Genomic DNA, 25,665 nt, shown 5'->3' on the forward strand with positions numbered 1-25,665 from the left:
GGCTAAATGATGAGAACACATGGACACAAAGATGGGGGCAGCAGACATGGAAGCTTGTTGGGATGTGCAGAGTGGGAGGAGGGAGAGGATCAGAAAAAATTACCAATGGGTACTAGACTTAATACCTGGGTGATGAGATTATCTGTACAACAAATCCCCATGACACAGTTTACATGTATAACAAACCTGCACATGTACCCATGAATGTAAAATAAAAATTAAATTAAAAAATTGAGTTCTTTGTCTTTTTGTTCACTTTTTTTTTTCCTTTTTTTTTTTTTTTAACCTCCAGGGGACAGTTCTGGGAGGTAAATACTGTTCCACTCAACTTTCTTATTTCTAAAATGATCTGTAAAATTAAGACAAAGATTTAAGATTAAGATTATTCTTAAAATTGACATCTAACATTGGTTTAATATTTTGCAGTTTACAAAATTCATTCATATATTACAAAGGGCAGGGTTTTTAAGGTCTATGAGATGATAAATTTCTATGTTTCACTCATTGTTTATTTCTAATCCCTATCTCAATGTCTGGGACATAATAAGTGTTTAACAAATATGTGAATGAGCCTTAAAATGTCTCATTGAAGATACATCTGGAAGTTACCATCATTATTCTCCCTTTATAGAAGGAGAAACAGTCTCAGAGAGATTTGGTGACTTGCTTAAGGCCATTTAGCTGATAATCCTTGAAAACAAGATTAGAACACAGTGGTGGTTTCTGTTTTCCTAGTTCATACTTTGGGGTGGGGAGGAAAGGTTGACTTTTCTGACAAGTAGGCTAGTTTGTGATTATAAAAATTAGGTTTCATAGGGTGTTAGGAAGTAAATCTAACCCATTCTGTGAGAGAATGATAAGCTCTCCAGTCATCTGTGTTTGGTGGGACTTACTACCGACCCTGGTCCACTCAGTAGCCTTTGAACAGAAGGTACCATGGGCATCAGAAGAAAAGAAATCATCATATTACAAACAACAATAGTATATAGCTGTCATTTATTGAGCAGCTACTATGTGTCCAAAAAGATATTTTATAAACATTGTCTTTAATACTCAGGTTACCCATTAAAGATGTCATTATTTAGAGTTTATGGACCAGGAAATAGAGATTCAGAGCAACTAAATGATCTTTTCACTGTCTCGAAAGGGTTAACCCACTCTTACCCAGCCCTCCCTAATCAGACATGTAGTTATTTTACACAAATTCTTTTGAAATGGATCCTAGTTTGCCACATAAATGAGTCTTTAGCCCAGTGAGAGAATTTGCCTTTTGAGATGCCCAGAAGTAAGCCAAGTATCCTGCCATACCCAGGAGACTAGCACTTTCCACCCAGTGGGAGAAGACTTTGAGGGAAGATGGGATTGTTGCCAGGGGTTCAGGGATCCATACATACTAAGAATTGTCTGAAAAATGGGCGGAGAAGGTGGGAGAGAGGACACAACCCCCTTCACACTTTGAGGCTTGTGGACTAAAGAAATCCCAAATAGAATCCCCAAGCCTGGTGGCACTGTTTGTATCAGAGAGTCTCAAACTCTCTGTGGGAAGACACCAGTATTAGATTTTTATTCCTCCAGTCTGCTTTGGACCAATATTTGTAAAAAGCACAGTAGAATTAAATTACTGTTAATTTCTGCAGTTGTTTTTTGGAGTAGGGGACCCCAACCCTCCTGGGCCACAGAACTGAGACGCACAGGTGAGCTGTGGGCAAGCAAGACGCTTCATTTGTATTTCTAGCTTCTCCCCATCACTCGCAGTAGCACCTGAGCTCCCCCTCCTGTCAGATCAGCGGTGGCATTAGATTCTTATGGGAGTGCAAACCTATTGTGAACTGTGCAGGTGAGGGATCTAGGCTGCATCCTCCTTATGAGAATCTAACGCCTGATGGTCTGTCCCTATCTTCCATTACCCCCAGTTAGTTGCAGGAAAACAAGCTCAGGGCTCCCACTGAGTCTGCATTATGGTGAATTATATAATTATTTCCTTACATATTACAATGTAATAATAATAGAAACAAAGTGCATAGTAAACGTAACACACTTGAGTCATCCTGAAACCATACCCCACCCTGTCTTTGAAAAAATTGTCTTCCCTGAAACTGGTCCCTGGTTCCAAAAAGGATGGGGGTTGCTGTCTTGGAGGATCAGTCACACACTGTTCATGTTCTGGTACAGCCTATGGACCACACCGTGGCTAACACTGGCTTATACATTTTAACACATTAAAAGTATTGCAATTGTCTTCATGTTATTTTAGTACAGTATTTCTGAAAAGAATCAATTCACAGTGTACTATACTATTGAGACACAGGTTTAGCTGTGTAGTTAAACAAAATCTTTCAACCCTGTCAGTGCATTTCTGAGACCGTACAACCTCTTTAGAGACCAGCATCAAAAGTCTATTAGGCACACAAGGGTTTTAAGCACAGAGTATCAAATGCTACTGACCTCTGTATTAGACCCTGCTCATGCATTTATATCTTACTACTTTTCGCATGTATTAAATGGTGTTGTGATTAATAAAACATAATTTAGGTAACGACTCTGAGGAATTTAAATTAGCTGCTTGATTTTTTTCCTCTACTCAATCAGTACTGCAAGTATAGCTGCTATCCTGTGGGAGAATCGACAGAAGTCTGACATTAAAAAGAAATCCTTTTACTTGCAATCTTTGATAACCACTTTTGCACACAGACCTTGAGAGAGATGCATGAAAGTTGGCCAATTCCACTACATTCGCAGAATCGCTAATACCAGGACACTATTGTCTCGCCTGGGGCTCTCTCTCAGAGAGAGATCTTGCAGTCCAAAGGGCTTGTGGGAAGTGGTTCCTTTTGTTCCTTGACCTCAGGTTTTCTATGAGAAAAAAGCAATGCCTTCTTATTCATCTGGTAACATCCAGCATGCCAGGCACTGGTTTAGGCTGCAGGGAAGGAACCTCTATCTTCGGGAGGCTCAGGAGGAAGCGTGTGGAAGGTTGGGTCATAACACTGTTCACTCCCCGCCTCTCTCCTGAAGCGAGGTGTATGGGCAGGAGCTGGACTTCGGCCCCTCATGCATCTGACCCCTGAACAATCTTTTTCAGCCTTTGGTACTGGGCCTATGCAGGTTTTTGTTTAGTGTAAGAACTGAGCTTAGTACACAAAAATGACAACAATAGGAACTTTAAAAATGGCTTACAAACTTTGTCTGGATTTCCAGGCAGGAGAATGTGGGTTGTAAGCTGGCTTCCTTGGCACCAAGCAGTGAGACATGGAGGGCTCAGGGTGGTGAGGCTGGCTGGGGAACACGCAGAGGCAGGAGCAGAACTGCAAAGGGCTGTTGATGGCCCCTGACAAAGGCAGGGGTAGCTTGTGTGCCTGAGGCAGGAAAGGACTGATTTTTCTGAGTTAAGGAAGAGACAATTCGCAAGGCAGAAGGGGCATATCTTTTTTTTTCTTTGTGGTGGTCTCTGGAGACAGGTAAAATTTTGTGGTTTTCCCATGTTGGGGAAATCCTCCTGGACCAATGCTTCTCAAACTTCAGTGTGCATGTGAATAACCTGGGGATCTTGCCAAAATGCAGACCACATGCAGCAGGGCTGGAGCAGTGCCGGAGATTCTGTTTCCAACAGGCTCCCTCCTGGGTGAGACTGCGGCTGCTGCTCTGTGATAGTGTTGGTCCGCAGGCTATATCTTGAATAGAAATACCTAGGACCCACCTGGTGGCCTGGAATTATGGGAAATGGCCTAACCTGCTTTCTGGGAAGCATTGACCCCTGTTTCAGCCACTCCTGCATACCCTGATCACTGCGTTGTCTGCAGTAGCTTTTTTTCTCTCAAGGACTGTGAATAGTCAATGGAAATCTTGCTGAAGGCTATATATTGGTTGCTGTGTTTAATCTTTTAAAAAAATTTTTGTGCTGTTGAGTACATCTTCTTCCAGGCAAAATGACAGCAGGATCTGTTGTGAACAATCAAGGCCTGCTCAATCCCATATTATTACAATGCACTGCCTTGACCCACATATCTTGAATATGGTAGGGAATACTTCCCTGTAGTAAATCCTAATGAAGAGGGCTTTGCCATTCAATCATAAAACAATGAGCTCATATGTTATGTTTGGTGAGTGGATAATGCCGCCGCAACCTTTTAAAGATGAATGGATTACAGAGTATATGTGTAAAAGGAACTAAAGCCATTGATTATTTTCTGGGCATTGAAGTCAGCTGTTACGTATAGCATTGTCATTTGAGCCTCCTGGATTAAAAAACAATTGCAGAAATTTAAAAACGAATTCCATTTTTATGTTTTGTCTCTTTTGAGCTACGTCAGATGGTTTCTCAGGAAGGACGTTACAAACTTGAAGCTCACTCAAAATCAAACTCGAAAGTGATTTTGGGAAAATAGAGGTTTCATATCACACTGTGCGCTTATAAGCCCCAGTCCTTCACCCAGTGCAGCACTTCCCAGGTTTTTTGGGGGGCAGTGACCCCTGTTCCAGCCTCACTGGCATTGCCTTAACACTGTAGTGTCAGCAGCCACTTTTCTTCTCTCAGGGGCTTGAGTAGTCGTTGGAGATTTTGCTGTAGGGTGTGGCTTTCCTAGCCAACTTCCTGAGCTGATGGTGGTGGTTTTCAATAAAAAGATCATTATGTAACATAGACCAAACTGATCTTTCAAAACTATTTTTAGTGAATTGAAAAAGTGGCTCACTTAATGCCTCTAATTTCTTCATTTATTTCAATAGGTCACATCCGTAAAACGTTTCATGGGTCTGTCAGCAACTTTGATTGAAGCAGAAATTAATCTTATCAGATATCCTGATGAGGGCTTAGAGGGGTCTTTACTATAAAGAGGTTTTTGTTGTAGTGGTATTTATCTTAATCAGATTTGGCTGATACCTCTTTCACTCATAGAATTTTAGAAGGAAAAATAACCTAACCAACTTAGAAATTATCTAGTCCAACCATCTTATTTTACCAAAGTAGAAACACCCAAGGTCACGCAGGCCTGTCTTTGGATCTTAGTCCTGGTCTCCCCAGGGATCTCCCACCCTGCCTTTCTGTGATGGTTTATGGAAAGGATACAGTGGCTTTGAGGCCCAAGGAAGCAGGTTCCCCACCATTCCTGCTGAGAGCCAGGGAATTTAAATACCACTCACACCATTGCCAAACTCACCAGACCCTGTCTCCTGGCAGAGCTGCAGTGGACTTGTGGATGCTCCAGGGAGTCAAAGTGACTTGGAAGGAGCCCACATACTGCAGCCGGTGGGCCTGCCCCAAATCCTGCCCTGCTCCATTCAAGTTGTGTGACTGAGCAAGTCACCAAACCCCTTTGTGGTTCAGTTTCCTTGGATATAAAATGAGAACCTTCCTGATAGGATCCTTGTGAGAACTGAATGAATGAATATGTGTCAAGCAATTAGAACAAACAGGCCACGTATGTGTTACATGAGAGTTTCCAAACTGTGGACCTCCACAAGTTATTGGGTTGTAAAATTGGCACTCTGAGTCATAAATAGCATTAGACAAATTAAATGGCAGGTATTACTTTTGGTTCCTCTTTTGGGGTCTTTTTGGTTCTCCGTGTGTGTGTGTGTGTGTGTGTGTGTGTGTGTGTGTGTAATGGCTGACAATATAAAATGTATTTCTCATTGAGGATTTGTGGTTAAAAGAGTTTGGAAGCCCCTTCTTCAGGTACTAGAGGGAGCAAATTTATTTTTCTGAGCATGGTCCCACGGCGGTGAACAAGGCCCCCTGTGGACATGAATGCACAAGGTGAGCTCTGGCTGAGACTTAAATGTGCTTCTTTTGCAGAGGGAAACCAAAGGACAGTTTCTCATTGACCACATCTGCAACTACTACAGCCTGCTGGAGAAGGACTACTTTGGCATTCGCTATGTGGACCCAGAGAAGCAAAGGGTAAGAGCTGATTTCTGTCTGGAGCCATTTTCAGGGAGTGACCCAGACTGTGGGGCACTGTAGGGGTTCCTCTCGAAGCCCTGGTGATGCCCTTGTTCTCACAGATTGTTGGCCACGTGAAACGCTGTGTGAGCGGAAAAGGCTGACACTGTCCTCATCGGAGTGGGTGGAGCAGGAGATGGGAAAAGTTACCCTTGGCCTTTCTAGAAGGCTGTTCCCACCTGCTTAGAAGAGAGAATGTCCCTGTGCCCTTTGAACCCAGAGTTTCCCAAAGTCCTTTAAACAATGGCTACATAAAATTTCACTGTGGAGAAAATCAATCCCCCAACCCCACTCACTATGAAAAGTTATTGAGGGCCGGGCACGATGGCTCATGCCTGTAATCCCAGCACTTTGGGAGGCTGAGGCTGGCGGATCACAAGGTCAAGAGATCAAGGCCATCCTGGCCAACATGGTGAAACCCCATCTCTACTAAAAAATACAAAAATTAGCTGGGCTTGGTGGTGTGTGCCTGTAGTCCCAGCTACTCGGGAAGCTGAGGCAGGAGAATCGCTTGAACTCGGGAGGCAGAAGTTGCAGTGAGCTGGGATCGTGCCATTGCACTCTGGCCTGGCAACAGAGTGAGACTCTATCTCAAAAAAACCAAAAAACAAACAAACAAAAAGCTATTGAGGCTGGGCTGGCTCAGTGGCTCACATCTGTAATCCTAGCACTTTGGGAGACCTAGATGAATGGACCACTTGAGCCCAGGAGTTCAAGACTAGCCCAGGCAACATGGCAAAACTCCACCTCTACAAAAAATAAAAACATTAGCTGGGCATGGTGGCATGTACCTATAGTCACAGCTACTTGGGAGACTGAGGTGGTGCAGAATAGCTTCAGCCCAGAAGGTCAAGGTTGCAGTGATCTGTGATGGGGCCACTACACTCCAGTCTGGGTTACAGAGCAAGATCCTGTCTCAAAAAAAAAAAAAAAAAAAGCTATTGGTTGGGAGAATTATTGAGAAGTGATTGCTTAATGGGTATAGGGTTTTCTTTTCAGGGGATGAACATGTTTGAAACTTCATACTGATGGTGGTTACCACTGAAATATACACTTTAAAATGGTTAATTTTGTTACGTGAATTTCACCTCCATTTTTTTGAACAAAATTTAGAGAGATGAAGAGTTTAAGTCACTTCAGAAGCTGCTGCTTGGGTACCACTAAACGTAAAAGCCCCTGTTTTATTCTTGCTCCTGGAGATACCTACCCTTTCTGGTATCTGTTGGTGGGTAAGGGTGAGCAGGAGAGTCTCATCTTTTGACTGGTATAGCAGCCCAGATGTGTTCAATGTAGCATATGCCAGAACCACGTGATGTGTGCCCTTCATATCCAAAGACCCCTGGGAATTTCCACCCCAGCTCCTGGGGTGGGTCCCAGTCATGGGTTCGGAGGTTTCAGCCAAGGGCTTGGAGGCTCAGTACACACTCGGGTCTCTGCAGGGCAGGGTGTGAAGGGGTAACCTGGGGGTGGCCTGGAAGTGAGGATAGGACCCTTCTGCCTTCTTTAATTTGCTCTCCTCCTCCTCAGTGTTCCTGATCTTCTTCCTGTCTCTTCTTTCCTCCCTGGCGCCTCATTTGGCTCTTAGTTTAGTATTTACTGACCCAGTACCACGAGGAAAGGCTCACAGAGTGTATCTCTGTAAAGAAGAGGGTATTTAAGAAATAGATTAGATTTGCACCTGAAACAGTGAATTTTATTTTGCTCTTGGAGTCCTAAGAACCCAAGTTTATATAAAGGGATGCAATGAAGTATTACAGCTCAGAAGGATTTTGGTTCCCTGTAGTACTTGCAGTAACCTTTGGATGGTCCAGGAATTCACCTGAGTTGAGAGGAAGGTGGCAGGACAGTGGTGGGCACATAGGGCTGGCATGATGTCAGGGAGGGAGGGACGCATGTGGTGTTTACTTGGTAACACTGGTTCCCAGATCTGGCCCCATGAGAAAATCACCTTAGTTACTTGCTTAAAATGCATAGTGTGGACTCTATTCCAGACCTTCTAAATCAGAACCCATGGGGCTAGGGCCAGGAACATGTATTTAGCCTATTCCTATTCTAATTTTGATGCAGCCAAGCCAGCTTTGGTCTGGGGACCATAACATAAAAACATTCATAGCCATAATTTTTTATAGCTTATGAAGATATTACACTTGTAACAGATGGAAAGAAGCTCAAAGAAGTTGTTACTTGTCCCAGGTTTCACAGTTAGTAAGTGGTAGAGTGAGTGTTTGCGTTTAGGATTCTAGATCAAAGTCCCTGTGGACCAAATAAACTCTGGACTATGTAAGTCCTCTAATCCCCACTGCAAACGGGTTATTTTGTGCAAAATTTAATTCTAAATGATAAATAGCCAGCCTGCAGAAGTAACTCTAGCTACTATTTGGTTGAACATCTATCATGTGCCATGAATTTTACTCACTTTAGTCTCGTCTTGTTGAAAGGCCTTTAAGGAAGGGTCAGAGAGGAACAGTGGCTTACATAAGGCAAGACATTAAGGAACAATTGGTGTAACAAAATAACAATAGTATTGGATTATAACCCATAGAATAAAATAAATATCCATGAGTCCATACTATTATAAATAATTAATTGAATAAAAATTAAAGGGAAGACTTGAGTCAGCTCTTCCACACAGAAGAATTTTAATTAATAAATGTAGACAGATGAGGGAAATAGAAAATCACCATACACAATAATTATTGCAGGCAAGAACTAAAATTCGTGTGTAAAAGTTTAAGGAGAAACAGGAAATTTGCATAGTCTCAAAGTATCCCCTCCTTTTCAAGGCATTTTTTAATTACAAAGGGAAAAATAATATCTCTATAGTAGAGAAACATGGAAGATACCACTTTAACCAAGAGACCAAGATTATCATCACCAGTAAGAAGACATATTAACATCAAGTACCTCCTGATACCATGCACTGAGAAGTGTATATCATCTTTATGGTGTTCTTCCCAATAATACATAACCTCAATCAAATATTGAGAAAACATCAGGCAAATTCAATGCGAGGGACATTCTCCAAGATAACTGACCTTCAAAAGTGTGGAGGTCATGAAAAAGAAGGACAAACTGGATTCACAGTGAGAGACTAGAGAGACACGTCAGCTCAAGGCAATGTGGGATCCTGAAACATAGAGAAGTATAGTAGTGGGAAAACTGGGTGAACTCCACAGAAAGTCTGTAGTTTAATTAATGCTATTGTGCTAATATTGGCTTCTTATTTTGATAATTGTACTGTGATTACACAGGATGCTAACATTAGGGGAGGATGACTGAAGGTTATACTTTACCATTTTTACAACTTTTTTCATATGTTTAAAATTATTAAAAATTTAAACTAAAGTTATAAAAGAGAAGTGTTTAGGTTGTTTCTTGTTCTTTATATTTTTAGTCGATTTAATGTGATTTTTAATGACCAGACTTGGGTAGTAAAGGAAAGAATGGGGGCCACCCTCAAAACAAAACTGTCTTATCTGATGTAGCTACTAAATTGCTTGGAGGTGTTCCTGAATGCTTCCCTTTTTTCTCTGCATCATACAGCTGTCATAGGCTTTTGATTTTGAGAATACAATGTGAATGAAGCTTTCACTTGGGTTGCAGGGTAGCTGCTGCATGCAACTGCAAGGACTTTGGACTCAGAAAGATATGACTTCAAAATCCCATTTGTCCTGATTAGTCAGCTGTGTGATCTTGACCAAGCTATGCAGCCCTCTGAGTCTTTGTCCTGATGGATAAAGCAGGTAGCAATACTTACCTATAGAGCTGATATGAAAATGAAAGATAAGGTATATCAATGCTTAGCACAAGGTATACCTTGGGTACATGGTATGTGTTATTTTCACTCTTAGTTGTTATTATTATGCTTATAATTATTATGCATTGGCTAGGTCCAGGTGAGACATGAGGAAACACAGTCGTGATTAGCATCTCTAAAACTTAGAAATGTTTATAAGAACATCTTTTAAAGGCAACAGGCACTACTATTAAGATCTTTGGAGAGAGTAGGAAGAAAATGGGCCTTGGATAATTAAAAAGAATGGACTCAAAGACACAAACAGAGACATGCTGGTATGGACATTTTATGCAGATATTAACTGATCAACATTTTTTTCACCAGCTCCTGCATTTTTCTTAATGGCAAGTAAAGCTGATGAGCTATTTGGATATAAAGCTAATTAAATGAGAAAAATCAAGTGAGTTAGAGAAGCTGAAGTGAAAGCTACCTCTGCCTTGGAGGCTGCTGGTTTGCCTACAACTTGATTTACAGTAAACCATTGTTGAATATTAAATATTTAGCACAATTACATTTGGAACACCATATGTTTGGCAAGATGTCTCATGCCCCAGATGCTCTGGAAGCGGGAAAAACTGAGTCAGGAAATGACGACTATCTTTTGATATTTTATTGTCAAGGGCCCAGCATTTCCATTATTATTTTTTAAATTTGATATAGGGAAGAATAGGTTGAATTCTGGCCAATAAAAAAATTCCGTCAGTTTCTACGACATTCATCTTCTAAGGAACATGTGTAATCTTAGTTGCCTGCGATTAGGGAAAAGGTGGGTGGCATTCTCCCCATTTAACTGATGGAGAAAACTGGGACGATAAGTTTAGAAGTAATTCTAGAAGGAGGTAGTACTTGGCTTAAGTTTAGATTTTTTTTTTCTTTTTTACGCCAGTATATTCTTTTTGCCACTTCTGTTCAGGCATTTGGGTAACTTCCCTTTGGAAAGATGAAGTTTTTGAAATAATTAGCTGGATTTCTTAGCTCTAGTTTCCATGGCTACGGTTTGAAATGTCTATTGTCCTGGGTTTTCCCCTTTTGTTTTTCTACCCTTTTTCTTTCCCCAAATCCAGCTAAGGAAGTCACCCCTCACCCTTTGCCGTAGAGCTGAGTGCCCCAGCTCCCAGCCCAGCCGGGGCAGGAATTACACTAGAACTGGGTTGTAGGATGCTGCTTTACAATCTGGTGGGAGGTTGTCCTCAATGCTTTTGGTTTTAACTTCCGAATCGCTAATTATCTGTTTAACCCATTTGCATCAGTGTTGTTGACTTTTCTAATTTTGACTCACACCCAAAGACACAGAATTCACTTTGGAAATCTACATCTTTGGGGTACACTCCTCAAGTGTCCAGTGATAGGGCATTCTGTCTTAATGTCTACCAGACACCAGAGGATTTAGTAGGTTTTCTGATAATGAGCAGGAAATCACAGATGCAAGGTCACCTTCAGCCCTGATCCCCCACCCTCCCAGCCCTGAGGCTTTTATGTTGGTAGCCAGAAGGAACTAGCGAGCCTATCAGTGAGTTTTATTAATAACAGGAAAAGACCTTGTCTATGTTAGAGCAATTTGCTTTTTCTAGAGGCACCTTGGGGAGGTCGTAGAATGGAATAAAAACAGGCCCAGCGATTGGAGGTTTCACTCTGGGGATGGTGCCAGGAAGCCAGACAGCATTATGTCCCACCAGCTGCTCCTGCCATTGAGAGGCTGCTTCCTGCTTCTCAGGATAATTGCTTCACAGATGCTCATCACTAGGAGCAGGAGTGGTACCTAAGATTTAGGGCAGCCCTGTACTAGAGGAAAGGGTTGTGTGGCCGCCTCAAGTCACTGATCACAAATTTGTCTGCTTAATGAGTCCTCTTTTATTTACGTGTCAAGAGGTATTAAAGATCAAGACTTCTTGGGTGTCTGTGTGTGTGTGTATTGGGGGCAGATATGTACAAGTAAATCGGCTTTGAGGGAAAGGACTTTGGGCACTCAGGTTAAAAGGAAGATAGTACTATTGTGACAGCTTGAAAATGGGATATATTGTCAGTGATTCAATTGTAGCTCAAGGTATGAACACTGACGCATTTGGGGAAATTGTCAGATTCCTTCAGCAGAAAGCAGAACTTGGTCTTTAACTGAAAGGACGGCTCATAATTGACTCTGTTTATATCTGATAACCTCTCCTGAGGAGGGAACTGGATGCTTGATAGAATGGTGCCATCTAGAAGTCCCGTAGCAAGTGGGGATGCCCACATTTTAGTGGAAGGGGAGGGGCAAACACATGATCTGGTTATCTCATTTGAGCCAGAAGTAAGGGCTGGAAAAATGCCATTCTTTGTTTGAGTCAGGAAAAATCAGGAAGATATCCAAGGTAGGAAGTTTTTCCTCTGTTGGTGGTGGGACAGTCTGGGCAGAAATCAGTGAGGAAAATGGTTTAAGTGTTATGGCTGGACAGTGAAGTACTCACTGGAGGCTTCCAGCAGGCAAGAGCAGCAGAGCTGACTAGAGACCAGCAGGTTTGGAAGTTTCAAAGTAGCCTTAAAGATAACTTTAAGTCTCACTGGGAAGATAAGAATGGCTATGATGCATGACTTGGTGAAATAAAAACAGTATAGGTTAGAAAATGACTATTTTGTTTCCTTCAAGTTTCAGTAGTAGTTGCATGTTACATGTGCAGAGGTTAATGATGAGGATTTAGTAGTTCTCATTATCTGTTTAACAAGTTCTCATTATGCTGTTTAACAAGCCTTCCCAAAAGTTTGTGCCTTAAAACAACATAATTTTATTATATCACAGCATGTTGTGGGTCAGGGATTTGAGCAGGGCTCAGCTGGAAGATTCTTCTGCCTTACATGGTGTTGACTGGATCACTCAGTAGTGTTTAGCTGGTGGCTAGTCTGGTCTGGAGGATCCAAGACATCTTCATTCATATGCCTGGTGCCTTGGTGCAGAGGTCTGGAAGGTGGGGCTCAGGGATCCCCTCCCTCTGATGCAATTTAGGTCCTTTCCAGATGACCTCTCCAGCATGGTGTTTGAACTTCTTACTTGGCTGCTTAGAGCTCCAAGTATAGGTGGAGCCACTTACCAAATAAGTTGTACAGGAAAGAGAACAAACAGGTTTTTGGGGAAAAGTGATAAGTTCTGAATGTCTCACTCTGTTGCCCAGGCTGGAGTGCAGTGGCAAGATCTCGGCTCACTGCAACCTCCACCTCCCGGGTTGAAGCAACTCTCCTGCCTCAGCTTCCTGAGTAGATCGAGCAACAGTCACAAACCAGCACGGCTGGCTAATTTTTGTGTTTTTAGTAGAGACAGGGTTTCCCCATGTTGGCCAGGAACAAACTCCTGACCTCCGGTGATCCACCCACCTTGGCCTCCCAAAGTGCTGGGATTACAGGTGTGAGCCACTGTGCCCAGCGGATATTCTTACATAGATTGATTTCCAAATGGACAAACAATTTTGAGCATTCCTGATCTATAGGTTTGTTGATGTTGTTGTTGTTGCTGTTGTTTCATAGATTTTCTTGAAACTGGAATAGAAACCATGATTATTGGCAGCTAAATAACTAGGCCTAGCTATAGCCTTATAATCTGGAACACTGATAAGGCTGCATTCATCAGACGGCATTCTTTTTTCCCCAGAAGAGGCCAAAGGGGCTGGGAATGACATAAATTGGCTGCATGATAATGCAGGGACTAAGTTACTCTGGGGCTTTGTCTAGGTGGATATGAGAATCAGGCCATCTTTTAAGGTTCATCATGGGAACTGGTCAGATTTTGGATCTGGTTACTATTGAGGTGAAAAACAATCTCTTGTTTGGGGAGGTGCATTCATTCTTTCTAAAAGCCCCCTGGGTTATTTAACATATTTCTCTGGGCTACAAATTACTCTGGTTTAGTGTACCAAGGGCTTTGAGAAAGTAAACAGAGAAGTGTGTAATTTATTCTGCAATCATATGCTGAATCGATTTCAGCAGAAGCCAAACATTTGAAGATAACGAAGTGCTATATTGTTTAATTTTAGATGCAATTTTTTTTTGTTTTAGCAGTGGCCAAATTAAAAACCGGTCTTCTTAGTCACAAATTACCACCTCATACTCACCTTCTTTTTCTTTTTCCACAACCAAGCCAAAATGAGAATATATGAAAGATACGCACCATTTATATGATGAGGTAGAGAAAAATGATCTCTCAGGGCTAAGCGCAGTTGGGCCTGGCAAAATAAAAAAGAAAGACACATTCATTAGCAATATCCTCATCCTTCAGGTTCATAGAATGTAGGCTGTTAGAACAAGGAATCTCAGGAGTTCTAGAATCAGCCTCCCACCATCTCCACCAAGATTACAGATAAGGAAATCAAAACATAGAAGGTTTAGGAATCTCTCTGCTTTTTACCCCCTTTGTGTAGCTCATCTTCTGTTCCTTGAAACTGCTCTCAATAAAAATAAATTTGTTCTAAGAATAATCTTGAAATGTGGGCAGGTAGAGTACAATAATTATGAAAACCTTTAAAAACTGGGATCTTTCACAGGGGCTTTGCAGGTTTCCAGGGTTTAAGCTTAAGGCAAAGGGGATAAAACCTTGGGAAAGGATTTTAAACACCATGGAAGACAGCTTTTGGTGGAGAGTTAGGGAGGCTGTTGTAGGTCTGATTTGAAGAAGCAGAGCCTGAGATAAAAATTTCTGTATAAGTGATTTGTTAGGAAGTGTTTCCAGGAAAAGACTTGTAGGAGAGTAGAGGATTAGGTCAGGGAAGGGAAGGAGGCCAAGTGAGTGTGTAATGCTGGGCCAAGTCATGTAGAGGGTAATTTGGGCTCAGTCCCATAGGGGAGTTCTGAAATCAGTGTAGGCCGTGCCTTAGAACGGTCCCATCCAAGGGGTGAGGGAGCAGAGGTATTTATACTACCACATCTGATAGTTATCGGTTAAGACCTACCCTGGTTTGTGGAGGTTAAGGTGGGATAAGAAGTTTCAATTCTCGGCCGGGCGCGGTGGCTCACGCTTGTAATCCCAGCACTTTGGGAGGCCGAGGTGGGTGGATCACGAGGTCAAGAGATTGAGACCATCCTGGTCAACATGGTGAAACCCCGTCTCTACTAAAAATACAAAAATTAGCTGGGCATGGTGGCGCACGCCTGTAATCCCAGCTACTCGGGAGGCTGAGGCAGGAGAATTGCTTGAACCCAGGAGACGGAGGTTGCGGTGAGCCGAGATCACGCCATTGCACTCCAGCCTGGGTAACAAGAGCGGAACTCCGTCTCAAAAAAAAAAAAAAAAAAGAAGTTTCAATTCTCTACCCTGTGGTGGACTCTAGTAAACTGAGGGTAGCCTTCCTAAAAAGCATCAGGCTGCTGGGCCTTGACAGTATCTTCCTGGTACCTTCAAATCATACTAAGGAATGCATCCATTGGTTCATCTTACTCCCCTAGTTCATTTTGTAGAATCAATGATGGGGTCTTAGCTTCCATAGCCTTTGGCATTTTTATTCTAAATGAGAGTTGGGAAAAAGAAGATTTTGGCTACTGTAAATTAGCCACAAATTCAGATATTTTGTTACCAGGTTTTCCTTTCTGCCTCTCTTAGGAATCTCAGTTTCCAGTAAAAAAAAAAAAAAAGTACAAAGAACAGCATATATGCTAAGTGGCAATCAAAAGGAAAAAAGCAATGCAATAAATTTTCTAAGCTTTACATCTAATTACCAAGCCTGCCACATCATGGTGGTTATTTTTTCCCTCAAGTGTAATCCATCTGTACCTCCAACAATAGCAGGAGTTATTGGTGTAGTCCAGACTCCACTTCACTGGCCAACTCATAACTCTAATTGGAAGAATGAGAAAAGAGAGGAGAGAGAGGAAGGGGATGAAGAGGGAGGTAAAGGGCTAATAGCTGGCATTTCATTTGTACAGATAATTAATCTCCTCATGTCGAACAGAAGGGAGAGTGAGTTGGGGAATGGGGGAGGAAGAGAAGGACAAAGTTAGGCTGGGCATGGTGGCTCACACCTGTAATTCCAGCACCATGGGAGGCCGAGGCAGGTGGATCACTTGAGGTCAGATGTTTGAGACCAGCCTGGCCAACATGATGAAACCCCATCTCTACTAAAAAGAAGTACAAAAATTATCCGGGCATGGTGGCCTACACCAGTAGTCCCAGATACTCGGAGGGCTGAGGTGGGAGAATCACTTGAACCCAGGAGGCAGAGGCTGCAGTGAGCCGAGATCGTGCCACTGCACTCCAGCCTGGGCGACAGAGCACGACTGTCTCAAACAAAAAAAAAAAAAAAAAAAAAAAGAAGGACACAGACTCCTGGAAACTGCCATGGCACAAAGTAAGAAGTCTCTTTCATGGAGTGTAAAGGTGATAACAGCTAGTGCTTATTGAGCCTTCATGCTGCACCAAGCTGTATTCTAAGGCTTTCTTCATGAATTAATCCACTTAAACTTCCCCATGATGCTGAAGGTGAGGAAACCAAGGAATTTACTCAAAGTCCACAGCTTGTGAGTGTTGGGGCTGGGATTTGAATAGAGGCCTGCTGCCTCCTGGGTCTGACCACAGTGTCAACCCTGGGTGCTCAGCTGCTTTTTATATCTGCCTGTCATGTGTAAATTCTTTCAGGCTAATTTACATGAAATCACTTTCACCCTCTGAGTAGACATTAGCTGTCATCTTTTAAAAAATAGATTTTTAATTATTTGAGTAATGTACTGTGTTAGGCTGTTCTTGCATTGCGTAAAGAAATACCTGAGACTGGATAATTGATAAGAAAACAGGCTTAGTTGGCTCATAGTTCAGAAGGCTGTACAGGAAGCATGGCGCCAGCATCTCCTTCTGGGGAGGCATCAGGGAGCTTACAAAGCAAAGCAAAGGGGGAGCAGACATCTCACACAGTGGGAGCAGGAGGTGGGGGGGAAGGTGCCACACACTTTTAAATGACCAGATCTTGCAAGAACTCACTATCACAAGGACAGCACCAAGAGGAAGGTGCTAATATATATGGCAAAATCTATTGTTGGAACTGAGTACTCCTTCAAGTTCATAATCCACATGGTGCTGACTGATGTCTACTGTGGTTGGGTTTCTCTGTGGTGGTTTAGTGCATAATTTGAGAACTAATTGCAGTTATAGTGATAAATTTTGCAGTTTACTTTTCTTTATCCCACAGTGTGCCTTAGAGATCTGTCCATGTTACACATAAAGAAAACACTGCTGCAGAATCATCCAGAATATGATCAGACCACAGTCTATGTACCCATTTTCCTGATGATGGCCATTAATGTTATTTCTAATATTTTGTAATTTTATATAATATTGCAGTGAAAATTCTTGTTGGGTACCTCTTTGTTCACATGCTGTGTTGGAAAATAAAGAAATTGCTGGGCCATGTGCCTGTCAGATTTTTTGTTTAACTTTCTCTCTTTCTTTTTTTTTTTTTTTAAATTTTTGAGATGGAGTCTCTCTCTTGTGGCCCAGGCTGGAGTGCAATGGTGTGATCTTGGCTCACTGAAACCTCCACCTCCTGGTTTCAAGTGCGTCTCCTGCCTCAGCCTCCTGAGTAGCTGAGATTACAGGCGCCTGCCACCACGCCTGGCTAATTTTTGTATTTTTAGTAGAGATGGGGTTTCACCATGTTGGTCAAGCTGGTGGCAAACTCCTGATCTCAAATGATCTGCTCACCTTGGCCTCCAAAAATGCTGGGATTACAGGCATGAGCCACTGTGCTCAGCCTTTTTTAACTTTTAAGTTAGGTGTACATATGCAGGTTTATTACCTAGGTAAACTTGCATCATAGGTGTTTGTTGTACGGATTATTTCATCACGCAAGTATTAAGCCTAGTTTCCATTAGTTATTTTCCCTGATCCTCTCCCTTCTCCCACCCTCCACCCCCCAATAGGCCCCAGTGTGTGTTGTTCCTCTCTATGTGACTGTGTGTTCTCATCATTTAGCTCCCATTTATAAGTGAGAACATATGGTATTGGTATTTGGCTTTCTGTTCCTGTGTTAGTGGTTTAATGAATACTAACAAGTTGAACTTGGCCCTCTTTGAATGAATGATTTCCTGTCTTTCCTTGAAACATTATTATTACTGGCTTATTTTTCCTAGTACTCTATACCCATGACTATCCCTTTGGGGGAGAATAGCTGTCCCGAAAAAGTGTGTAATGATTATGTTGTAGAAGTGGGTAACAGATACACCAGGCCTGAAAGGCAAAGGTAGGTTGTGAATAGGTTAAAAGGAAAAGGATGGTAGAAACTGATCTGAAACTGCAAGGTGTATTTCTTAGGGCAACTAAGAGGCCAGTTTAATTAGAGGAAATAATTTATTTAGGACACAGATGGCAAATACCTTGCAGGCATGCCTTACATGTTCCCTATTCCCTCCGTGGCAGACATCGCCAATCTATCGTGGCATGACAGGCAAAGCCAATCCATCATGGCACTCATTCTCTCAGAGCCTGCACCTGGTTTTGGTATCCTCTTCACAGCCCTGGTATGGGTACACAAAATGAAACTGACTTTTCACCCCTGGAGTCAGAGATAAGTTGGAGAAGCAGGTTGAAGTTAGAAAAGAAAGGGCTGAGGAGTTCAAAGAATGCCAAGCAAGGAGAATTTTGAAAACATATTTATATTTTGGACTTTATTAGCAAAATGACTGGTGATTCTCCTCTGCAAAGCAATAAGTATTGATCTCTTGCTGCTATTTGTTTTCTTACTTTAGTTATGAATGTTCCTATTTATTTCTAGAACAGTAATTTAATCACCAGGGGCCTCTTTTATTATTCTCCTCCATGGAGCGCATATACTTTTGTTCTCCTCCATGGAGCACAAAGATGTGGCCTACCAATTAAACTGTACCTATTAAATAACAATAACAACAACTGCAACAGCTAACAAGCATTTTATTATTTTCACATCACGCACTGTGTATATTACATTTGTTAACTTTTGAAATCCTCACAACAGCCCTATGAGATGGGGTGTGATTAGTATTCCCATTTTATACATGAGGAAACTGAGACACAGAGAGATTAAGCATCTCATACCAGGTTTATAGCTGGTAAGTGATATAATCAATGAGTTTTCCACTGTTCAGTTATAACTATATAACTTCTGATTAGAAGGAGAGAACAAGGGTCCCCAAATGAGTTGATATAATATTAACCAGAAGCAAAAAGACTTGCTTTTTCAGTTTGTGTGTGCAACCTGGTCAAAGGTAAATATGTGCTTTTTTTTGGTTAGACTTTCCATAATGTTGAAACGCTTATGAGAGTTCCATTATTGTTTTTGAAGACTTCAGAGATCTGACACTCTCAGTGATTTCTAGATTAGAAACCACTAGTTTGATGATTCAGTTTTTAAGCTCCTGAGAAAGTAGGGAGTGTTCACCGAGAAGAATGTACATTTTAGAGCAAGTGATCAGCTGGGAGGCCATGCAGCTGAGAGGCTAAGGGCCCATGCACTAGAATCCTGCTGCATGGCTGGCTTCACTGTTTATTAGCAGAGTGACCTTAGGCAAGCTGTTTAACACCCTGAGCCCCAGGCTTCTCATTTATAAGTGGAGTGGTAGAAAGGACTATATAAGAAAACACATGGAAATGTTTGAATGGCACTTCGCATTTAGTAAGCACTCAACAAATGCTAGCTCTTATTATGATTATGTATTTACATCAAAGAATATGGATAATTCAGGACCTGAGGTTTACTGGATAACACAAAGGGGATGGTGCAAGAGCTCAATGGATGGTAAGTTTGCTCTTCTGATTTCCTCTCTGGCATCAAGCAGGTGGGGTGCCACAAGAGGGAGAGATCCCTGACCTCAGGATGGATACCCCAGGATACTCCCTGTATCATCTCTAAACTACAGGTGTATAAAGTGACTCTAACTGGCATTCCCTGAGCAGCTTCAGGGACCTCATGGTTAGTGATCTCAAGAGCTGCCCGGCTTTCAGCATGTGGGAAGTGATGTTTGTATGGGCTGAGGAGAGGGCCAGCCACCGGGACCAGTGTGGTGCCTACTTCAAATGCCTGTCAGTAACATGGTTCTGAGCTCTCCTGGTGTTTTGACTTCTTTGTTTTCTGATAGAGCTGATTTTTCTTCTCAATGACCTCAGGCCTCTGAAAATGAGATATTTAAGATCATTTTCCCCTCCCTACTATAAATGAAGAGTTGCCTCTGCATGTGATAGGGATAATGCCAGCTTAGCCCAATATTCCTTTTAAGGGAATTTGGCCTGGAAGCAGGACTGGATGCTGATGCTGTCTTGGACTGTGACTCTTTGAGGTCATGGATGTCAAATGCTAAAAGTCTTTCACAGAACCATGGAGCTCAAAGGATCACCTAGGAGTCAATTAGGGGTACTAGAACATCCCGTTTGAGTGCGTATTCTTTCTCTTGTCCCTCTCTCCTAGCAACTGTCCGACTCACATATTACTTGGAAAATGTTGACTCTGTAATTTATATCCTTGTCTGTACTATGATTATTGTCAAGTTGTTTATGTTGGTCTTCAGAGTGTGGAATGCCAAAGAGTATCTATGGAAACTGAGGCTGTACTTTGGAATTCCTTTTAGTTATTAGGTATGCAGTGTATGGTCCAGCAATTTGACCCCTGATCTCTGCTTTTTTTTTTTCCCCTCCCTAGCACTGGCTTGAACCTAACAAGTCCATCTTCAAGCAAATGAAATGTAAGTGTCAATCTGTGACTTTACTTTTCTATAACGTGTCCAAAGATAGATACTGTTTCCTGAAATACTTTCTCCTGCCAGGGGAAAACTAGGTAGAGTTGAAGAGGTGTTGGGGGGAGTGGGGGCTTCTCTCTCCCCAGGAGAGCTCTGTATCTTCTCCCCTCTTTTTCTATGACCCTTATCTGCACCAGAAGTCATTATTCCTATAGTCTCCTGGGCCTCTCCCCCTCCCCACCGTCTTGCCTTCATATTTGATATTTGAACAGGAGCTTTGGAATTGGATGGTTAAATATCTCTTAAATACAATCACCAGGTATCTGGTTCCTTTTGATTATGAGGGTTGCTAGTCAGTGGTTAAGTGTGGGAGGGGGTGCAGTATTAAGGGAGATGGGAGAAGCAGATGTGTTTGGAAACTAAAATCTTAACAATGACTTTGCTGAAGACTATCATCCTTTTCCATTCCTTGAACTCCCAAAAATGAAATAAAAACATTTTTTTTCCTGGGTAATTGTTTTAAATCTCTGGTGTTCTGAACTTCTTTATTATTATTATTATTATTATTATTATTATTATTATTATTATTATTTACCAGTGAGCTCTTGGGGAAATTGGCTTGGGTAATAACATCTTTCTAGTTGTCTACCTGGGACCCGGATCCTATGAGGAGGGCGTTGACTGGTGGTCCTGGGTGACATGATGTTTTGTTCTGGCCTGTCATGCTAGGCTGTAGCCAACCTGCTTTTATTTACGGTTCGGAGGAGAACTTCTGAAATGCACATTTATTGCCTGTCCCAAATCCATTTATCCCTCCACATCTACTTTCCCAGGGCTCTGAAATGCAGGCGATAAATCAGTTTCTAATCAGAGATCTGGTTGGTGCATATCATGTCACTTGTCATCATTCAAGGGACTCTTTCCTTTTTCAAATATGAAGGAATTATTCTGGGCAGGGTTTTCAGGTGAAAGAAGGAAGAAACTGAGCATGGACTACAAACTAGTGGCCAATGTATCTCTTCTTCAACTTTCTTCTTTTTCTCTGCCTCCCTGTCCCTTTCTCCCTCTCTTCCTCCCTTCTCATTCCTCCTTCCCTCGTTCCCTTTCTTTTCCTTCCCCTCCCTCTTCCATCCTTCAAGGCAAAACTCTCTCTGGCTAGTGAGTGTTCAGATTGCACAAGTGCAGCGGTGGGTGTGGGAAGTCCATGGAAGCCAGGCTTCTGGGGGGCAAGGCTGGAACAGAGTTGGGGTGGGGCAGGAGAAGAATTGGGGCAAGAGTGGAACAGAGTTGGGATGTGCATCCAAACAGAAGTACTGTAGCAGGATAGAGGTCCCAGGAGGCTGCATATGGTATGATATGCAGGATAATGAGAATGAGCTAAAATGCCTGAGAAAAAATAGCTGATTCCTAGCTTTTGTCCCTTAACTACAAAACGTTGATATTTTTGTTTATGTATTTGAAAATATTTAGACTATTTTTCAGTATATTAAATCGTTCTTTGACTTTGATTCTTATTTAATAAATGCCATGCAGTATTTTCCTTTTGTTCTTAAGCCACACCCAGTTTTGAAATAGAAATTTATCTTTAAAGGCATTTCAATACTTAATAAAAGCAAAACTTTAAACTTTGTGAGAAGTTTAAAACTTGTGAGAAATTCAGTGTTTAAGAGAATTGTCTCTATAATACAGCAAATCTGAACAACCAACTAAAAAGTATAATGACTTTTTTTTTTTCCAGACAGTCTCCATCTGTCACCCAGGCTGGAGTGCAGTAGTACAGTCTTGGCTCACTGCAATCTCTGCCTCCCAGGTTCAAGCAATTCTCATGCCTCGGCCTCCTGAGTAGCTGGGACTACAGGTGCACACCGCTGTGCCTGGCTAATTTTTATATTTTGGTAGAGACTGGGTTTCACCATGTTGGCCAGGCTGGTCTCGAACTCCTGACCTCGTGATCTGCCCACCTTGGCCTTCCAAAGTGTTGGGATTACAGGCGTGAGCCACTGCACCCACCCTAAAATGCATAATGTTTTGTTAGAATAGTATAAAGATTGGCATTTGACTACTGGCCAGTTTTAATCTAATGACAAATGAAATCTCAATCTGGAAAATAGAGTTGTATAAAATTCAGTGTGTGAACCAGAAAGGGTGACTCAATGATTCTAGAACTGCAAGGGTCTTACCCATTACCCAATCCCTGTTATATTGCTGAAGACATTACCGAACAAAAAATTATATAATCTTCTCAAGATCACAAACCTAGTTTATTGTGTTGTTGATGATTATGAAGAATTTCTGTGTTCTTGTACATATGCCCTAGAAATATTAACTTTACTCTAAATTAGAAGAATTTTTAAACTAAGGCTTTTATATTGTTAATCCAGAGAAACCAAGTTCAACCTCAGGGACTCATCCATGAATTTATCAAAAGGGTCTGGTCACAGAGCCCCAGTGGCTTCCTCCTTTAATGCCCATATCACCATTCAGTAGGCAACGGCTGCAGAATTCCTTGGAGGACCTGTTTCTCACTTACACGGGATGAAGGACATTCTGGTCCTTCTCTCTGACCCTATTAAGATCCTTTTGACTATGGATATTCCCAAGAATGATGTTTCCCAGCATTGGCCAAAGGTCAGCTATCCTGATTAACAAACCTTGTATGAAGACATTATTATTTTTTTACTAGTTTTAAAAAATTATCATGTGTATGTTTTTTCAAACTGTTTAGAAAGATTTAAAATGAAGACAAAAACTATTTCCTTGCTCCTCTCCCATAGCAAGCTCACCCCAAAGAAATAACAATTGCTAACAATATTTTGTATATCCTTCCAAGAATTTTATGAATGTATACAATTCCCAACATATGTAAGTCCTTTGATAAACAGCAATGAGACCAGTCTCTATATATTGTTCTTCACTTTGTTATTTTTTCTTAATTGTAGAAATTTTAAAATATCAGTAATTGATTATTGGCCTGATTTAAAAATGGTTTTCTGAGTTAATTGTATGCATGTATGTTATTTATTTATTTGTTTTGAGACAGAGTCTCAGTCTGTTGCCCAGACTGGAGTGCAGTGGTGTGATCTTGGCTCACTGCAACTTCTGCCTCCCTGGTTCAAGCTATTCTCCTGCTTCAGCCTCCCTGAGTAGCTGGGATTACAGGCATGCACCACCACACCGGGCTAATTTTTGTATTTTTAGTAGAGACAGGGTTTTGCCGTATTGGCTAGGCTGGTCTTGAACTCTTGACCTCAGGTGATCCACCTGCCTCAGCCTCCCAAAGTGCTGGGACTACAGGTGTAATCCCTTATGTATTTATTAAGGGAGATAAAGGTGGTTTTGGTGGTTTCTGGTATTTTGCTATTATAAATTATACTGCAGTAAGCTTGCTGTATACAGTATTGCATCTTGTAAAAGTACATCTGTGCTAGAAATTTCTAGAAATGAAATAATTAGATCTAAAGATATATACATTTTAAAATTTTTTGGTGATAAATATCTAGTCAAGGAGCTTGTAGCCATTTGAATCTAATGACACAAAAATGTTACAAAGAAATCTAATGACACAAAGGACACAATCTAACTCCCACAAATGTTATCTGAGAATGCTTGCTTCTACAAAACTTGTTGAAAATAGGGATAATTAAATTTATCTTTCTGGACAATTTCAAGCTTGTGAAGGGAGAGAAATGTCTGTTTACTTGAAAAACTAATTACACAGTTACTAATTTGGTGTACATTTTTACATTAAGGTATTTCTTAAATTAAAATCTTTTCTCCTCTGAACTTAGAAGAGATGGTAATATTTTGATTTTTGAATTAACATATGCTAAAATTGACTTTATTTTTGTGTGCCATTCTGTGAGCCTTTACTCATAGGATTTTCATGACCACCACCATGGACAGGATGCCAAACAGGAACAGGGCTCCGGTTTTCATCACCCAAAACCTGCCTGTGCTGTGCCTTTGTGGTGATATCACTGCCTTCTAGCCACTCACAACCACTGGTCTGTTTCATGCCAGTATAGTTTTCTTTTTTAAAAATATAATGTAAATGGAATCATATAGGATACAATTTTTGAGATCAGTTTTTAAACTCAGGATAATAACTCTGAAATTCATCCAAGTTGCTGTGTTTATCAGTATATAATAGAAGAACACAATGAAAATAGAAGCTAGTCTTTGAAAATATCAAGAAAATTGATGAATTTTTAGCAAAATGGAGGAGAGAAAAAAAAAAGAGGGAGAATGCATAAATTACCAATATCAGGAACAAGAGAAGGAACATTACTACAGATCCCACAGAACAACTTGGCACAGAAATTGACAGCTTAGATGAAATAGATCTCTTCCTCAGAAGTCATGACTTACCAAATCTCACCCCACGTAAACTATATAACTTGAGTAGTCTTATAACTATTAAAGAAATTAGGCTTGAGACCTTTCAGAAAAGAAGTCTCCAGCACCCTTGCTGTTACTACCGTTGCAACCAGCACTTCCCTTTCTACTCCTGAAGCTTTAATTAGGAGCCTCTTCTGGAGCATTTTCTTTAGGAGCTGATGTCAGTTTCCAGGTATCTCCTGGGTTCTGTCCAGAGGATACTGAAGGGAAAATCGTGGTGAATTCACCACAGGTTTAGTGGGGTCCTTTGCACTCTCATCTTCCTTTCCACTCTGCTTGCTACTATTTACTTTTCAGAGCCCTTTAATAGCTACCACGCATATTCTGCCTATCTTTTGTAGCTGTGTTCAGTGAGACAGATAAGGTGGAGTGCAATTAACCCATTCTACCTGGAACTAGAACCTTAAAATCAAACTTTTAATTATTGCTTGTCTATTAGATTAAAATGCAGGTGGGCTTCATGACTGGGCAGTGCAGAGGGAATACCCTTCTAATTTCCCTATGCCATTGCCATACCCATAGGTGCAAATGTGGACTGAGATGTTGATCCATTTTTTTGTTTCTTTAAGAGTACTCAGATAACAGATTGCCTTCAAACAAAGTGTTAACTGAATTGCATATTTTTGAATGTTTGGTTTTGCAGAGTCCTTGCTTTTCATGAAGGAATGTTGCTATGCAACATAACAGTGACTTCTTACTTAGAGCTTTTTTTTTTTGGTGACAGAATCTCACTCTGTCACCCAGGCTGGAGTGCAGTGGCATGATTTTGGCTCACTTCACTGCAACCTCTACCTCCTGGGTTTAAGTGATTCTTGTGCCTGAGCCTCCTGAGTAGCTGGGATTACAGGCACGTGCCACCACACCCTGCTATCACTTAGAG

The 25,665-nt window shown here is 41.4% G+C and overlaps 1 protein-coding gene across 6 annotated transcripts in view; it reads left to right on the forward strand.

The window, feature by feature from the left end:
* FRMD3 (FERM domain containing 3) overlaps positions 1-25,665 on the forward strand; it is a 363,027-nt gene that overhangs the window by 213,647 nt on the left and 123,715 nt on the right. For 4 of the 6 annotated variants that reach the window (XM_032290836.1, XM_032290837.1, XM_032290835.1 and 1 more), the window contains exons 2-3: positions 5,795-5,899; positions 20,351-20,393. In XM_032290836.1, coding sequence (XP_032146727.1) covers positions 5,795-5,899; positions 20,351-20,393 — 148 coding nt within the window. Of the gene's footprint in view, positions 1-5,794; positions 5,900-20,350; positions 20,394-25,665 lie in introns of those variants that run through there. The other 2 variants (XM_032290839.1, XM_032290840.1) reach the window with 2 other exon arrangements.

The sequence above is a fragment of the Sapajus apella genome, unplaced genomic scaffold, assembly GCF_009761245.1.
Source record: "Sapajus apella isolate SASKATOON/1434 unplaced genomic scaffold, GSC_monkey_1.0 scaffold24, whole genome shotgun sequence".
In the NCBI taxonomy this organism is placed as follows: Eukaryota; Metazoa; Chordata; class Mammalia; order Primates; family Cebidae; genus Sapajus; species Sapajus apella.